The 17,290-nt window shown below is 55.8% G+C and overlaps 3 protein-coding genes across 3 annotated transcripts; all 3 read left to right on the top strand.

Moving 5' to 3' along the window:
* Positions 1-691: 691 nt before the first annotated feature.
* On the top strand, positions 692-1,708 carry LMXM_30_1360 (conserved hypothetical protein; the record flags this gene model as incomplete). Its single annotated transcript, XM_003877605.1, has 1 exon — positions 692-1,708. The coding sequence occupies one exon, from the start codon at positions 692-694 to the stop codon at positions 1,706-1,708; it is 1,017 nt and encodes a 338-aa protein (XP_003877654.1).
* A 6,748-nt stretch (positions 1,709-8,456) lies between these two features.
* LMXM_30_1350 (hypothetical protein, unknown function) lies at positions 8,457-10,055 on the top strand (the record flags this gene model as incomplete). The annotated part of the gene is made up of 1 exon (XM_003877604.1): positions 8,457-10,055. One exon carries the CDS (start codon positions 8,457-8,459, stop codon positions 10,053-10,055), a length of 1,599 nt encoding a protein of 532 aa, XP_003877653.1.
* Positions 10,056-15,700: 5,645 nt separating this feature from the next.
* LMXM_30_1340 (conserved hypothetical protein) lies at positions 15,701-17,290 on the top strand (the record flags this gene model as incomplete). The annotated part of the gene is made up of 1 exon (XM_003877603.1): positions 15,701-17,290. One exon carries the CDS (start codon positions 15,701-15,703, stop codon positions 17,288-17,290), a length of 1,590 nt encoding a protein of 529 aa, XP_003877652.1.

Raw genomic sequence — 17,290 nt, 5'->3', positions numbered from 1 at the left:
GTGTGCAGCCTCCCCTCCTCTTGCCTTGCGTTTTCTCATGCTTGCCATGCTCGCTCTGCCTTTTGGTTTCGTGTCGTTTCTCGTCTCGCTCGCGCAAGCGTGTGCCTACCTATCTTTGTGTGCTGCACTGGGCTTCACGTGGGTAACTACTAGTGTAGCCGATTACGGTGCTCCGAGTGTTGGTGCTGGACGCACCAGCGTCGGGGCGCCGGGCAAATCGGTATTCGACCGCAGCACGCATGCGAGGATGCACGTGGGTCAAGGCGCCACATGCCTCATTTTGCGTATGACGTAAGATGACGGCTGTACAGCGGGCAGCGCCGGTGTAAACGGACGGCGTGTCGGTTTTCCGCTGCCCAATGCCTCTTCTCCGATTACGAGACCTGCCCTGTGTCGGCGCTTCTTCCGATGCTGGTGTGCTTATTCGGGTTTATGGCTTCTATATTCCGCGTCACCCCTTTTTTTGTGCTCTTGAACTCTGAGTCCACGCGCTCTCTTGTATCCACAGACACTTCGTGGCGGCTTCTCCTCGAGAGCTGCTGTGCTTTCACCCAGGCGGTCTCTCTCTTTCCGTGGCTTTTTCCGTGTTTGCTGACCGCCGTCGTATCAACGCACATCAAGCCGCAGCTGTACGCCCTCACAGACTCGCTCAGCGTGGGAGACTGCTCCGGCGCGAGGCAAGCGCCACAGGATGCTCGGAAACTTGGACGCCGCCACTGGAGATGCTCTGCGCAGCTTCCACAACGCGCTAGATCAAGCCCAGCAGTCGCTCCAGCGAGATGAGGAGCGCCTCCGCGCAACGGCGCAGCTGCTAGGTGATCTGACGCTAGAGGTGGACTGCCTGAAAGCAGACAGCGCCCCCAACAGCGCCACTCGTCAGCGACGGGAGGCACTTCAAGCGGAAAAGCTAAAGATGTCGCATCACACGCGGCATCAACGCGAGGCCATTGCCGCGACGGCGGCCCACATCCAGCACCTGAAAGAGCCCCGCACGAGGCTCACCGAGCGGGCGGATGCGCTGAAGGCAGACGTCAAGACGCTCCGTCGACAGTACGGGCTTCGAGCGGCACAGGTACACGCATTCATTGCGCAGTTTTTGCAACCGCAGAACAGCCTGGAAAATCTTCGATGCCAGCTTGCACAACTCCAGCAGCGGCGTGCCTCACAGGCAGAGGGTTTGACGGCGTCCAAGCGGCATCTGGAGGAGCAAAAGGCGGAATTGGCAGCACTCATAGCTGCCGACAGGCTTGATGCGCCAACCGATCCAAACGGAAACGCCACCGCAGGCCATGGCCAACCTCTAGGAACCAAGGGCAACCAGGAAGCTGCTGCAGTGTCGGCACTAGCTAGCGACGGGAACGGGGAAGCGCTAAACGCTGAGGACAAAGAGCGCGCTGCGTGTGTGCCTCTTCTGAGTGAAGAGGATAGGCTCTCGGAGGCGACGAGACGGCGGTCTGAGCAGGTGGCCGCACGCAAGACCGCCGAGACTCAGCAGGCTGCAGAGCAAGCGAGGCTCGAGGACCTCCGCGTGGATCTGAAACGGCAGGTCTTGCTGCTTTGCCAAGAGATCGAAGGGGCCGACGCAGCGCAGCAGCGAGAGCAAAAGGCGTACCATAACGCCTTGAATGACGCCGCAAGTGGAGCAGGTGGAGGTGTGCTCCGGCAGTGCCAGAGATGCACCTGCGACCTTTTTGACGGCTTCGTGTGACAGATACCGAAGGAGAGAGGGGTGGAGGAGAACGTAGGCGAAATCCCATTACCACAGATTGTGCGAGTGCCTCTACCGCTTTTTTATTCTGCTAGAGGTCGATGGACAGCGCTCTGTCGATCTCCCGTTTCTTTGAATAACAACGCTGCTTTCTAATGTGCGTCCTCAAGAGGCCCTCAAGGGGGGGGAGTCTATGCGATCTTGTCAGCTGTACAGCAGCACATCAGCCTCGTCTCGCTAAACTGGAGGTTGTGCGTGCAGCGGTACGCAGTTTGGCGTACCCCGCGCTGCTTTTACCATTCGTGGATCGTCTGGTCACCGGATCTTCCTGGAACGAGTTGCCCAGGAACCAGCTCACCGCAGATGTTCACACCACTCTTACCAGCCACTGCTAGCTCTCCTTCGCGCCTCTTCTCGCCTTTACGGACGTGCTGCTTCCTCTTACACGTGCGCACGTGAAACCGTATGCGAACTCTCCTCCCGCTGTTGCACCACAAACAAGGACACTAATCTCCGTTTTGGTTTTATGCTCGTCCTCTGTAGATCAATAGGAGTACACAGACAACACCACACCAATACACACACACACCACAGGATAAAGTCTTTCCTCCTCCCCCCGCCCGCAACGTAACACACACACACACAAACGTACGCACAACGATCTGGCGCCTGCTTCGATTCGTCTCCTCTCATAGTTGCAGGACCGCTCTCTTTTCCGTTTCCGTTTCCGTTTCTCCCCGCCCCTTGCTTTCTCCCCAGTCGAGCTTTCTTCGCGCCTTCCCCTGCCCCACTCTCCTGAACACTGCCGCAGGGGACCGGCGAAGAAGAAAAAAAGGAAAAGGCGGGAGTGTTCAGCAACCTTGAAGTCGCACATGAATGCAGCTTAGCCGGCCCGTTCTTCCGAGTCCCTCTTTCACCGCGTGTATGCTGCTCAGGCGCGCGCCCGCACTCATTTCGTAACTGCGACGACGACCACAATCACAAGAGAGTCGACCACGCCCATTAAGGATCTGCTCAGCTATTCGGACTCTTACACACCGCCTCTCGCTGGGTATTTTTCTTTGTTTCTCCGCGTCATCTTCGCCACTTCCTGCCCCTTTCTGCCCCTGCTTGACCCCTCCCCCTCCCCTTCCCCCGTAAAGAAAAAGATCAGGGGACGAAGAAAACAAAGGAAACGTGCAGCTGGTCTTTGAGCGTGGTGTGTGGACATCCCGTGTCTAGTCTGGTCCGTCTGCCTTGTTTTGTGAGCGTCGTTGGGCAAAGCAAAAAGGGAATAGGGGTGAAGCAAGACAACAGCAACAACAACGTTGAAGAGCGAAAGGTAGACGCCCGCTCCTACTTTACCGCCCCTTTTTTTCGTTTCTGCTGTGTCACCTCCCCCCCTGCATCCCCCGCCACCACGACCGCTTTCTCCTCGTGCATTCCGTGTGCCCTTCCCTCCCTCTTTTCCAACACACCCACACCCTCACCACATCTTCGCTCTATGTAGTTCACCACACATCTATCTTCTTGCTTTTCATTGTGCGATTCGTTCTCGTTTATTATTATTATTATGGTTGTTGTTTCGTCTGGATATTATAATCTTTTCACCGACGAACTGTCCACGTCTCGTCCCTCTCTACACCTCCGTCTCCTCCCACCAACATCGCAGAGAGGATCCGGACTCTTTTGCTCGGTTGTCCCTCTCGCCGCGCGCCCGTTCTACGCCTCCTTCCCCTCTGTCTCTCTATGACGTCACGGCCCCGTGCCCTTTTCGACTCGCTGGATTCTCCCTTCTCTGTTCCTCTTCTGTTTTCCTTTTTGGTACTTCATCCCCCACCCCCTCCCCTCTCCTCTCCTCTCTCTCTCGATTTCGTCCGCTCACGCATTCTCGTAAGTGTTTCGCGACCTTGTCTCTGCGTCCGAGCCGGCGTTGCGCCTCATTTGGACATCCACGCAGCTCTCTCATCTTTTCTTTGTCGCACTCGTCCGCCGTTTTCTTGTGTCCCTGTCACTTTCTCCCTGTCAATTTCCCTGCGTGTCCTCCTACGTGCGTTTTCCTCACTTCTTCCCCCCTCCCTCCGTCCCCAACCTTCTCTCTCCCTCTCTCAATTTCTCCTCCCTCGTCATATTCCTTGTGTGTGTGTCCCGGCCGTACATTGATTGCTCGCCGCCTATCAAGGCTTCACCCTGCTGGCGGGAGGATAGAGATCGACCAAGCCGTCGCACAGAAACAGCAGAGCACGCCGTGACAAACACGCCTGCCCCTCCCTCTCGCTCCGCTTCCCGTTCGCCACATCACACACAGATCACCCTTCGAGGAGGACGATAGAAAAGGAAACCGAAGCTCAGTACACATATTTATAGGCAGGAGAGACGGCAGCTGAGCAGCAGTACACGAGGCGAAGCCAAACGGCAGTGGAGACCCGCGTTCAGCACATCTTACTCCGCCACTTGCACCCAAGCGCTTGATAGAGGGGCATCCCTAACGCCAGGGACGCGTGGCAGAGTCAAGCACTGAAAAAAAACGGAAGAGACGCACACGCAAAAAAAGACGCAGAGAGAGAGAGAGAGGGAGAGGGAGGGAGGCGCACACCACACGCCACGGAATTCCCGACCCTTTTCTTATTTCCGTTTTTTTTTGTTTCCGCTCGCGTGTGTGCGTTCTTCTCCTTCCCAATCGTTGTGGAGTCTCTGCTCTCTGCCTCCTCCAGTCCGTCTCTGTGCATCTGCCGAGCGCCTTCGCTGCAGACTCTCAGGTCTTCTTTCCTTTATTATTTATTTATTTTTCATCCCGCTAAGATCACCACCACCGCGGCACCTTTCGTGTTTTACTTTCGTATATCGTGTCCTTCCCTCCATCGTTACGCAGCACACGACCGTTTCCGTAGAACAACAGCGTCGCCCCGCTGCATCCTCCTCCTCCTCCCCCTTCCCCTTGCCTCTCCTTTCATCTCCGGGACACACGCTAAAAGACAAGCAAAGCGTGCCGTTGCCTCATTACGCACACATAAACCCTCTGTAAGCGCGTACACACACGCACACAACACGCAAAAAACGGGTCCGGCAGACTTCCAATCGTACGAGCGGAAAGCGAAGGAGCGTAAAAGGCGACCAAAAGACACACCCACGCACATACACACACACACACACACACACACACACACACACATACACACGCGGAACAGAGGCCTCATTTTCAGTCGGAGAACAAATCCTTTTGACAAGAGGGGAGGGGGTGCGCTTCTTCTTTGCTTTCTTTTTTTTTAGCGTTGTGCACCACGGCGAGCCCTTCTCCTCCCCTCTCCTCTCCACCTGCCAGAAAACAGAAGGACAACGAAAACCCTTTCACTCTCCTTCGCTTTCCCTGTCGGACCGTGACGCTCTCTGTGATTCGCGCCCCTCCCCCTCCCACTTCTTCTGCCCTTCTTCGTCTCGGTTCCAGGCGCCGCCACCGCCACCGTTGCCGCTACTGCTGCAGCAAAAAAAAGCGACAGAGAGAGGGACAGGCTCTGTTGTTGTCTTGCACTCGTTTTAATTGGCTTCGATTTGGTGACTGCCCTTTCGGTATTGCCGTTAGGCTTGCTGTCGTCACCACATCCTTTGTGTGCCCCTCCCTTTTTCATTCGTCTTGAGCTTCACGACAGCCTTCTTTTTTTTTCTGGCTCTGCAGACAGAGGATTGGACCTGCCACAAGTGCTTTGTTATTTCTCTGGAGAGATCGCGGCTCTCGTCTCTGTCGTGTGGTGCTGTTTGTGCCTGTTGTTGTACACACACGCACTGCGACACATCATCCTCTCTCTTCTCCCTCCCAGCACACCCGAGTACGAGCACAACTCTCCTCCCCGTCTCGCGCACTTTGCGCACACGGTCTCTTCAGCTCTGCCCTTTCCTGCTCGATTTGTGATGCCGAACCGCGTTCGTTCCTCCGAATCCCAACAAGACGGTCGACTAGCCTGTTGCTGACAGCTGCCGCACATTGTCGAGCGTGCGCATCTACGTTTCTACGCCTGCCTGTGCCCGTCGCTCCTCTCCTTCCCTTCCTGCTGGCCTGCTTGCGTATTTCCGTCTGCACCTCCGTGTCCCACGCTGTCTCCTTCGCTTCGATCCACATTTGGGTCTATTTCTCCGTCGTGTTTGCACTGCGTCTTCGTGTTTTATAATTTGCTCTTCTCCTCTTCTTTCATTTTTTTTTCGTGCTGGCTTTTTGCGGCTGTGTTGATTGATCATATTTGCTTTTAGCGGTGGTTGTGGTGGGGACAAAGTGTGCGTGGAAGCGAAGCCCCGAAACGAAAACTTCAACACCAAAAACGATACGAGCACGGTGGAGCAGGCCAATCCCATCACTGTCTTCAGTTGTGCACGTGGGAAGCGCAGCAAGCAAGCAAGAGGGGAAAGAATATCCGCAAGTGCCTTGTCTTGTGCGCATCGCTGAACATCAGTCTTTTGTTGTTCCGTGTTGGCGCCTGTAAATATTGTGAACCGCACTCACTCTTTACCTCCTTTCTTTTCTTTGTTGTTGTTGTTGTGTGTGTGCGTCACTCATCTCCCTCCCTCGTTTTTCGTGCGTGCTTGCTCAGCTGGCATCGACCGCCTTTGTGTACTCCACACTTTCTGGTTCTCTCGTTCCCTTTCCCCACCGTCTGTTATCTTTTCATTGCTAATATCGGTTGCTACTTCATTTTTTCTGTTGTTTCGCAAAATTCGTGTGGCTGCTTGAGGTGTCCGCTCTCTTTCCACGGGTGCGTCTGCGCTGCGCCTCTCGTGTGCTTGTCTCGCTGCTACCTGTACGCCCGTTCCCTCCCGTTCCCTCCCGTTCTCGCCTAATTTTGTTTCCTGTCATTGTTGCGTAGGATTACTTACCACTTTGCCTCCTCCGTTTTCTTTCACACGCCCACACACATACGCACGCACACGCACACACCACTCTCTCTACCTTCGCCTTTTTTTTTCTCCCCCGAAGTCGCTGCGTCTGGTTCCCGGGGGCGTCGACGAGCTCTTCTACAGTCGTTGTCTTTTTTTTTCCGCCTCCATCTTGGTGCAGCTCCTCCTCTGCCTTCTGTCTGCACTTGGGCCCCTCGCGTCTTTTCCTCCATCATCTGGGCTGTGTATGTATAGTTCCTCACATACATCTATACATAATACAAGTGTGTGTGTGCGTCTGTTGATGCATATATATATATATCTTTAAAAAAAAACTATTCTTTGTATTCTTTAGGCCCACTTCCTCGGAAACGTTGTGCTCTTGTTTCCCGGCTCTATTTGTCGGACCTCGTCTGCGGGTGTTTTCGTGTTCTCTTCCCCCCTTTTGGCTCACGAAGAGCAGATCCTCCACCCTTTCCCACACACATCCCCCCCCAACCAGTCTCTGGGCCTCTCCAGCCCACCCCCTCTCTTCTGCTGCACCCGACCTTGCCCTTGCTTTCAGTGGCTTGTGAGTGTGTAAGGAGGCGCCTTGTAGGCTCGGTGGACGAAGGGCGACGACTGAAAACGGCAGCGAAAAAAAAGAAGAGGAAACAGCAGCAGCTCATCTGGAGCGCTAACCACGTACACCCCCGCCCCCGCCTCTGTCCCGAACGAACACCCAAAATATAAAAAAATCCAGCGCTAAGTTGAGAAAGCTCTGTCTGTCTGTCTGTGTGCGTGTGCGTGTGTGTGTGTGCTGTTCTACTCTCCGTGTATCCTTATTATTGTTATTCCTTGTCTCGCTTCCCTCTTTCGCGTCATCATCCCCCTCCATCTCCACCACCTCCTCCTCTCCACACGCGCGCCGATAGTCCTCTCAAGCGTTGTGGAGAACAGAGGAAAGCAAACAACAACGAAAAAGCCCGCACCGCATCAACGGAAGACGAGGCTTGCAAAGGCTGGCGTACTCCCGTGGTCGCTTTCCTCTTCGGCCTGGATCTTCTTTTTTTGGCTTCGCGTCGTTCATGCTGTGGGCTGTGCCTTCTCTCTTCGCTCCTCTTTCGTCTAATCCTTCGCTACTTCGCGCTGTATTTCGTGTTGCCCGTCTCCTCGCACTGCCTTGGTCGGCCTTGGATATATCTAAATATATATATATATATATTAGGAGCTGCAGACACGCTTCGCCTTCCCTCGTACGATTTTGTTTCGTGTTGAGTCGGACGTCTCTCCCTCTTTTTTTTGGTGTTGTTTCCGTTTTGTCTTTATTTTTTTCCCCTGTGCGGTGTGCCAGGACAAGAATCGCTACGCTTTGCTGCTGATCTTCAGAGCCTCCACCGCGTTTCGCCACGCGCGTAGGGACCAACCGTAGCTGTGCAACGGAGCGACCCTCGCTTGTTCACTGTACGCTGGAGTCGAGTAAACTCGAAGAGGCAGGGGGGACGTGTGCGCACCGAATCTGAGGCTCTTGTCTGTTTTTTTTTCTTTTCCTGGGGATCGATTAGCCAAGTGCTCGAGACCCCTCTCCCAACCGGTACCTGTACTTCTTCGATTCACCAGTGGTGCCGTCTGCTCCGTAGGCTCGGTGCTTCCGCAGGCTTCTTTTGTGTTTTTTTTTCTATTCTTGGTTTTACGCTTCGAGTCTTTTCACCTTTGTGTTTCACTTGAACTGCTTTGCGCGTGTCTTCACTGACGCACAGGCACAGATATCTTGCTAGCAAATTGGACAGTTGAACGATACGGGAGCGGCAGCGCTTCAGGCTCACCTCACATTCACGGCGGGCAACAGCAGGCGATACGTCACCCTTGTGTGCTCAGACAGCAATTGCCCATTATCTCCCTCGCACTCACCATGTACTGGCTTCCCATGGCTTCTCCGTGTGCCTCAAAAGGCGCGCCGTCCATAGCGTCTGCCTACAATGTGGGTGTGCCGCCGAGCTCGATCACCTCGGCGGCGCAAACAGCAACGCCACCTGCAGCCGCTAGAGCTCCCGTTTCTGGTTCCGCGCCTATGATGATGCACCTTTCAATGGTGACCTCCGCCTCGCAGCCGCTGGACACAAATACGCTCCTGTGCACGCCTCCCCAGCAGCTGTGCATCGCGCAAGGAGCTGAGGGTGCAGCGACGGCAGCCTCTGTCATGCTTTCCATGATGGACCAAAGCCAGATGTACATGATGGGTTTCCCTGGTGTAGGCATGCCTGTCAGCTACGTGACGCAGACCTTTGCACCCACAAGCGGTGCCCCCGTCATGATGGCTTCTGGGGCCACGTTTGCGTACACCGCCTCTGGCGCGTCGATGTGCAGCTCAACTTACTCAATGCTGCCTGACGGCGGTGGCGGCCCTCTTAACGTGGGTGCTGCGCCCTTGGCGGTCTATCAAGCTGGTAGTGCATCTGGGATGTCGCAGCTTCCCTCCTTGGGCACTATGAGCGAGGACACACTTGGCTCGTGCCCGTTCGCTTCGACTACGTCGAATATGGCACCGGTGTGCTTCCCGGGAGCAGCGCCATCTTTTAGCGCCACCAGCCACTTTTCTCCAACGGGTGCGGTCCTTGTGCAGGCGTCGGCATCGGCACCGTCGGTGCACCTGCCTCCTCCTCCTCCTCCGCAGTACAGCAGCATTGTGAAGTCACCAGCGGGTGGTGCATCCAGGCTCATCTTCGATTCTCATCCAACACCTGTGTTGCGCAAGGGCGACGCTGGCAAGGGCTACAGGGCCGGCGTGCACTACGAAGGTCGCGTGAAGCGCTTCAACCCGATCCGCGGCTACGGCTTCGTGTCTGCCACGTACAAGCTTATCCCGTTGCTGAAATACAGGAAAATGACGGAGGGAAAGGCGCCAGGGCCCATCAGCACGTCTGAGAAGCAGCGTCACACCCCACACGCGAGACCCCGGGACAGCGCAGGTAGCGGCGCCGACAAGGAGGGGGGCAAGGCGAGCGAGGGCGCGCCTCTCATTCTCGCAAGTGATGCGCACGCCGCGGCGGAGCTGCGTGCTGAAATCGATGGGGACGACCTTGTGTACATCAAAGGTGTTCCGCACGTCCGCGAACCCGTCACGATGGGTGACGTCTTTGTCCATTACAACTGCCTGCAGCGCCTGCCGGGCGAGGTGAACATGGAGGCGAACGGGGGCTTTGTGAACCTGCCAGCCGGGTCGCGGGTACAGTTCAAGGTCGAGATGTTTGTCCCGGCGGAGCTGATGGAAAAGGCGTCGGACGACAAAGAGGCTGCAGCGATGCTGAACAACTTGGGCGTACCTGTAGAAGAGAACCCGAACCTGCTGAGTGGGGCGATCGCGGCGAAGAAGGGGTGGGGCTATCAGGCCATTGACGTTCTTGTGTTGCCACCGAAGGGCACCCTGCCGGCACAACTTGCCCCTCGGAACTCAGCAACCGCCACCGAGGGCGTTGCCTCGGGAAGCGCTTCCAGCGTCTCCCTGAGCTCTTTGTGTACCTTGTAGGCGCATGGCATCGTCGCCACCCGGCGCCGCTGGTGAACGGAAGTCGAGCCACAGCGACAGCGAGGGGCTGCACAGAACCCCCAATGACGCATCATTCTTGCCGCCGCTGAGGATTCACACCTCGGTGGAGAAGGTCGACGTGCCTCTGCCTTCGTGGTTCGAGGCGGCCACTGGTGGTATGCAGTACACGACAGTACTTCTCAGCGGCGCCACGGGGATGCCAAGCTACACTGTGGGCAATCATACGTAAGCGAGCGTCATCATCGTGGTGGTGGTCTTGTAGTCGTTGACGCGACTTCGATTTCGAGCGCAAGTATAGCAGCCAAACGATAACAGCAACGCTCGACAAGCCTTTTGTAGCACAGCACATCTGCAGCAGAGGCACTTTCGCACTTGATATGCAGGTGTGCGTGTGCGTAGGTGAGCGTCGTTGTCTTCGTTTTGTTTTTCACTTGTACTCATTACACCTCTGTAATGATCTCTATGATGTGTCTGCAGTACCTTGTGTTGTGCGTATATATATATGTATACGACGACGACCTCCATCTGGAAAACACACATCCACCACCGTTTGGGGGCATGTGTGCTTGACTGCAAAGCCGCTCTTCGCCTTTTCCTAATCCTGTTGCACACACACACACACACATACACGTGCACGAAAACGAAAAGAAAGCGTTCCTTTCCTCATCCTCCGCCCCCTCCCTCTCTGCGTGTGGCTGAAGATGGAGGCGAAAGCAACGAGACAACGAATTCAGTTGCAGTATCGTGCCCTTCATGGCCTCAAGGCTGAGATGCAGGACAGCGTACACCATGTTTGCCGACACTGACCTCCTGTGTACGTGTGTCGCTCTCTCTCGTACAGGCTGTATGTACGCGTGTATGCCCGTGTGTGTGTGTGTGATGCATGTACGCATGCGCCCCACCTTGTTTTCACCGCCTGCTCTTCGTGTGTAGCCTCGTGGTCGTTTTTTGTTTGTTTGCCTTTGCCGTGTCTGTTGCAGCTTACATGTAACCTGCCTTCTGCCTCCCTCTGTTTCCACTGGCCGCCTCGCAGCTCTGTGCTGATTCACCCTCGCTCACGTGACACACACCTGCTTCCGCCCTTTTGATTCTCCTCTCTCTCCTTTTTCTTGGCTTTGTGTGTGAGCTCCGTGAGCGACAGAGGAGGAGATGACGGGGATGAAGACAAACGGAAGAAGTGGGGGCAGCGGGAACGACGTGGTGACACCGGAGTCTTCTGTTATCTCCCGTCTCTCTCGGACCATCTGCCATTCCCAGACCGCTCAGCTCCCTTCCTCTCTCTCCCTCCCCTGCCGGGCAGCTTCCTTGTACGGCAGAGGCGGGAGTAGGCGCCGCCGTCTTTGCTTCCATCGTCGCTTCACGTAGAAACACTTGGCATTCGCAGCTGTCTTGTGTCTTGGTTCGACATCCACACGCCATCCCGCACACGAGTGTCCTCCGCCTCCTCGTTGTTGTTGTATTCGTCCTCTCTCTCTCTCTCCCTCTCTTGTTTTCCCGACGTCTTGCTGATGCCCTTTCCCGCATGACGAATAGCTTCTCTCTCCATTTCTCCATGTCGCGCACGTGTGTGTGTGTGTGTGTGTGTGTGTGTTCTTTGCTCTTGGCCCTCTAGCCGTTCCCCGGGCGTGTTTGTTTCCCCTCCTTACCTTTGAGCTGCGTTTGTGTTTTTTTTTCTTTTCGCCCCCCCCCCCCTCTTCACCCACCGTGTCTCCCATCGACACGTCATGCTATTGCTCTTCGTTTCTTTCTTTTTTTTTGATGCTTGTGGGGTTGGTGTTTTTTTTTGTTTTGTTTTGTTTTGTGCTGCCGCTTTATGGCTTTTATTCTGCACACATTTTTGATGTATACGTCTTCCTTTAAATTTATGTCTTTGGCCCCCCCCCCTCTCACCCACCCACACACCTCTCTCTCTCCCCTCTATCTCTTCTCAATTTGTTTTCTCGACATTTTCGTTTATATATATATTTTTTTTTCTCGAGGCGTTTTACTTCTTCGTTTTTCGCTCCACCCATCTTTTCGCATCAGCTTGGGCTGCCCTCCCTCCCACCCATCCCCCTTTTCCCCCTCCCCCTCCCCCTCCCCCTCCCTCTCCCTCTCCCCCTCTTTCCATTTTCTTAAGGTGTTCGTGCTTCGGTTCCCGATTTCTCAAGAATGTGCGCCACGCTTCTAATGAGTGCATAAAACGTTTTTTTTTCTTTGCCATTGTTTGTGACATGTGTTTTGCGCTTGCGTTTCTTCGCTGGGACGGCTCCTCCCTCCCTCCTTCCACACCCACACACACGCTCCGCTCCTCACATTTTTTTTTCTCCCCCGCCCCGCCCTTTTCTTCCGTCTCACCACACCGCGTGCTCTTCACTTTGTCTCTCTCTCATATCTTGTCTTTCATTTCTTTTTGTTGTTTTTTTTTTATGGCCTTCCCATCTTTCTGTTCTGTTCGCGCTCGTTTACGGACGGTGTGCACTTCCAGTACGCGCTCTCCAACTGCCCACAGGACGTGTTGACGTGCATGCGGGTGCTGGTTTCTCTCTTCTGCTTTCTTTGTGCCTAGCAGTGCCAGCGTATATGCATATAGTCTCTCTGTCCTTGTGTGTGCACGTGTGGGTAGCCTGGTAGACTCCTTCCCCGTTTTCCAGCACATGCACCGTGTCTTGTGTGCAATTTTTTCGGATGCGTGTGCACGTGTTTCTATACGTGCCTCTCTCTATCTATTTTTTCTCCGTTGTCTCGCGTCTTTCCCCGTCCTCTCTCAGCGTTGTTGCTTCCCATCCTGAGATGCGCTCGGCTCTGGTCGTTGTACTCTTCACTTTGGCGCCTCCCCTCCTCTTCCTCGACGTTTTTTTTCCTTCCCTCTTGCGTGCGTGTGTGCGTGCGTGCATTTTTCAGGCTCTGTTATATTCGTATGATACGTTCTTTCGCGTTACGTGCATATATATGTGTGTGTCTGGTCGTCTCCCTTTCGGAGGATTTTGGTTCCCCCTTTCTCTCTTTTCCCCGTTCGTTTATCCTTCTTGCTGGGACCCAGCTCAATCGTGCGCTGGGACGCCCACCCCGTCCACTCTTGCTCTCTCTCGCGCGCGCTTTAACGTTTCGTTGTATTGTCGCTGCTATGCTATTCAGATGTGTGCGTTCTCCACCTTGTTTCTGTTCCGTGGCCATGCCTATCTCCTCCCGCGCTACGCCTTTTTATATTTTTTTCAGGCCAAAGCCTGGGCTTGAACGTTTTTTTTTTATGGCGGATGCTGCATTTTTCTCTCTCTCTCGTATACCGAGAACGAAGATGCACCATCACGGCATCTGCGTGGCTTCAGAGCTGCTTCATCCCGACCCCCACCACCCCCCTCACTCCTCGTGCATGCGCACGTTACTCTCTGGGTTTTCGCCGATCTCTTTATTGCTTGCTTTCTCCCCGCCTCCTCCCCTCCGCGCGCGCTCTTTTGTTTTGCTGTGCAGTGGGTGGCTGTAATTTGTGTGGCTTCGTCACGAAACGGAAGAGGGTGAATGCGGTGAGCGGTGCCAACCATCAAAAAAAATAAAGGAAAGAGAGGTAGCGCGGCCAACCCGTGCACGTCCTTCCTGTTCCTCTCTCGCTCCCCCTGCTTGTCGCTGTCGTCGTCTGTGTTGCTCTTACCTCTCCCGATGCTTTTCGTTTTGTCTGCGGTGTACGTCTGGGTATAGGAGTGCGCGCCATTTGCACTTGCTCGTCTCCAGCTCGGACCGCTCGCTCTCGCTCCCTCTCTGATCCCCCTCCCTCCCTCCCCCTGTGTGTGCCTTTCCCCTTGCCGTGATAGCAATAGGGCTGTAGGTGGACCGGCGCGACACGACCTTGTACACTGTCGCCGTGGCGGGAGAGAGCCGACAAAGAAGGAGCAACGAAAAAGATGCGGCGAGGCCGGCATGCATACTCCACTGGAGTGAGGCGCGGCACAAGGCACATGGAAAGAGAGGAGCGGCTCCTACATCGGGGAGAGCATTGCGGCAAAGGATAGGGGCGGGCAGGCGCTAGCGGACGCACACACTCTTCCCTGTGTTCCATCCTTACGCATCGCGAGCAACGAAAGGGGAAGGCAGCACCACCGCAAACCACCGCCACAACCAGAAAAGAAAACCGTATCTCAGCTGGTTGCTTAACTTGTGGAGGGAGGAGGAGCGCGCGCGCGGACACGTCCATTTTCTTTTTTTTCTTTCGTTCTCTTCAGCTACAAGCGACCTCAGGCGTCTTTGAGCACTTTTCGAGCCCTCGATCGTGTTCGACATGCGCCTTTGCTCTTTTTGTGTTTTAGTCACCCGGCACCCCTTCATCCTCACTTCTCCACTCACCCCGTTTATCTTTTGTCGTCCATGAGGGACATGAATTCGTCGTTTACAGGCCTCTCACTCCTTATTATTTTTTTTGTTGGTTTTATTTCTCGCCTTGGCTTTATTTTCTTTCTTTTGCTGTTTGGTGTGTGTGCTCTCTCCTCCATGGTCGCGCCCGGTGTTTGAGCCCTCGCTGTGTGGCGCCGTGCCTGTCTGCATCTCTGTGTGTTTCGGTCGCTCGTGCACTTGCATAGGGTGCAGTGAGTCTTGTTTACTGTTCTCGTCGCTCAAACTCGTGACGCTTCCTCCTCTGCCGCCGTTTTTTTTTCTGTCCATCGCTGGCGACGAGAATATGCGCTGCCCTCCTTGCTTTGTTTCTCGTTTTATCTGCACTGTCTTCGCGCTGACGACGGAGAAAGAGGAGGGGAGGGGCACACCGCACCTCACAGTGAGTGTTACCTCAGGGTCCAGTGCAAAACCCCACTCTGCGGGGGAGCAAAGCAAGCAGCACCCCCTCTATCCTGCCAAATGCTGAACCACTTCTGGTGGTGGCAGGACCAGGTACCTATGACGTGGCGAATTCAGAGCGATGTATCCCTACTGATGCCGACAGACGGATCCTGGATGGCGTCCGCGAGACCTGCGATAGCGAGCACACTCGTAATGTTGACATGATGGGCAATGCGTTAGCTTGACTCCAGCATATCCCACCCCCGGCCCTCGCTGCCTACTGTTGGGGAGCCTGAGCCACTCCGGAGGGACGCACACAGCGTGGTGACTGGCATAGGTGGCGCGACTGTGAGGCGACAGGCGAAGTGAGGGGTGGGTAGAGTATGAGGCAGAGGTTGTGCTCCGATCACGGAGCTGACACATTGCCGTGGGATGCGCCTGCGACTGCTCTGCACCACGCGATTGGACCTGCGGGGCCGGGCATCCGTAGCGGCGTCTGTCTCATGCTCCATGGCAGAGAATGAGGGGGGCGCGTGTAAACGGGAAGCTGCACGTCTTGCCTCTTTGCCTTGTTCCCTGCCTCTGTCCACTTGCGCATCCTCTTTTTCTTCCTGTTCTCGCCCCCGCCCCCACACTACCGATGGGCTCGCAGAAAGCTTCGATCTACTACTTCACGCACCTCCAGCGTTCTAGGCGTCATCTATCCAGCCTCACGTCTCTCCGACTTACCCCCTTTTTTGCGGCGTACTTCATGTCAACATCAACCACGAAAAGGGACTTGCCTTGTTTAAGCTCGGCTGCTTCCAGCACATCTCTGCCGTCTACTCAGTCTCCACTGCAACCTTAAAGCGTAGATAGCAACGAGCTGCACCACAAGCATGTTTCACGCCGTCTACAGTAACCCGGTGACAGGCGTCCCGGGCTCGAATCGCATCCTTGCTGGGTCTCAGCCTCTACCGCCACAGCTGCTGCACAGCACAGGAAGCCAGGTGATGCGAGGCTGCCCTTTCGCCTTGAACGACGGGCGGACGGTGATGTACTGCATACCGGCGAAGAGCGAAGCGAGCCTGCAACAGGTGTCGTACTTTCGCACAGCAGGGCAGCGCTGGTTGTCCGTGCCCGCCGAAAACACTGCCCAGTGCGCCGCGGAAACCCATAGCGCCGTGTGCTTTGCTTCGTGTGCGAGCGGCGCGAACGGGGGCGCCGACAGATCCCCTGTACTGCTTCAGCCGACCATGGGTGCTCCGGCGTTTGTGACCGACAAGCAGCAGCTCCCGCCCATGGCGGCCCAGCCCTCCCCGACGCTGTCGCGGTTACCCAGAGGCCTGTGCTCGACGAGTGAGGGTACGACCACCTTTGGCGCTTCTACCACGAGCGTCACGAGCTCGACTGTGGGCAGCGGCGCTGCCACCGGCACGGCAGGCACGACGAACGGCTCCATGGCTCCCACGGGCACTTCACCTGCGTTGCCAGGCTTCCAGATGTCTGTGCCGCTTCCGACTGGCGCCATGACCGCCGTGGCTGCGTCGCCACAGCAGCCGCAGACGTGCTTCTGGCTGAGCCACACTACGGGGACACTGACGCCTATCCGGAAAGAGGACATGATGACTATCAGCGACACGAGTGCGAGTACAAGCACGCATTCGTACGCTATGCCGCCACCGCCGCCGATGCCGTCACAGTCCTCTTCGGCCTCGGCCACATCAGTTCCTACTTACCTGATGGCGCCGCAGGTGTCCTCCTTCGGCGGGGCCATGGTACAGGCCTTCTCCGAGTCGCTCTCCGGCTCCACACCGTTTTCGGTGCCTACTCTGCCGCTGCCGCAACCGCCACGACCGGCGAAGACGTTGAATGGTTTGCAGTACCAGCTGGGTGAGCTGTATGAGGGCTTCGTGAAGCGCTACAACCCCAACCGCGGTTTTGGCTTCCTGACAGCAACGGCTCACGTTACAATGGTTAACGATGGCTCTAACAGCGACAGTGCGGCAGGCACGCCTATCGCCTCTGTGAACGCCACCGCCAAGGCGGTCCCCACAACGGGAGAAGAGAAGAACCCTAAGAAGCACCTCACGCCGGTGCATCTCGGTGACATTTTCGTGCACCAGTCCTCCATGCAGATGGAGGGCTTCCGCACGCTGCCTGTTGGCGGCCGTGTGCGCTTCCGTATCGGCTACAAAGACGGCCAGCAGACGCTCCAGGCGGTCAATGTAGAGTTGCTGCCGCAGATGCTGCCACCGAATATAGAGATGACGTCGTCGGCATCGTCAGCGCAGCAAACGGCAATTGCAGTGCCCAATGAAAAGACCGACAACATGGTGTCGCGGCCGCAGGCGGAGCTACCTTCTATCTGTGACGGTGGCAGCTCCGTGAAGGAGCGGGGCTTGGAGGGGTACGCCATCAACTTCGCCTCCGAGGACGACAAGCCACTCATAGAGCTGGCGTACGATATGTGCGCCAGCTTCGAATGA

Source organism: Leishmania mexicana, chromosome 30, assembly GCF_000234665.1.
Source record: "Leishmania mexicana MHOM/GT/2001/U1103 complete genome, chromosome 30".
In the NCBI taxonomy this organism is placed as follows: domain Eukaryota; phylum Euglenozoa; class Kinetoplastea; order Trypanosomatida; family Trypanosomatidae; genus Leishmania; species Leishmania mexicana.
This window is presented reverse-complemented; position numbering and strand designations above follow the sequence as displayed.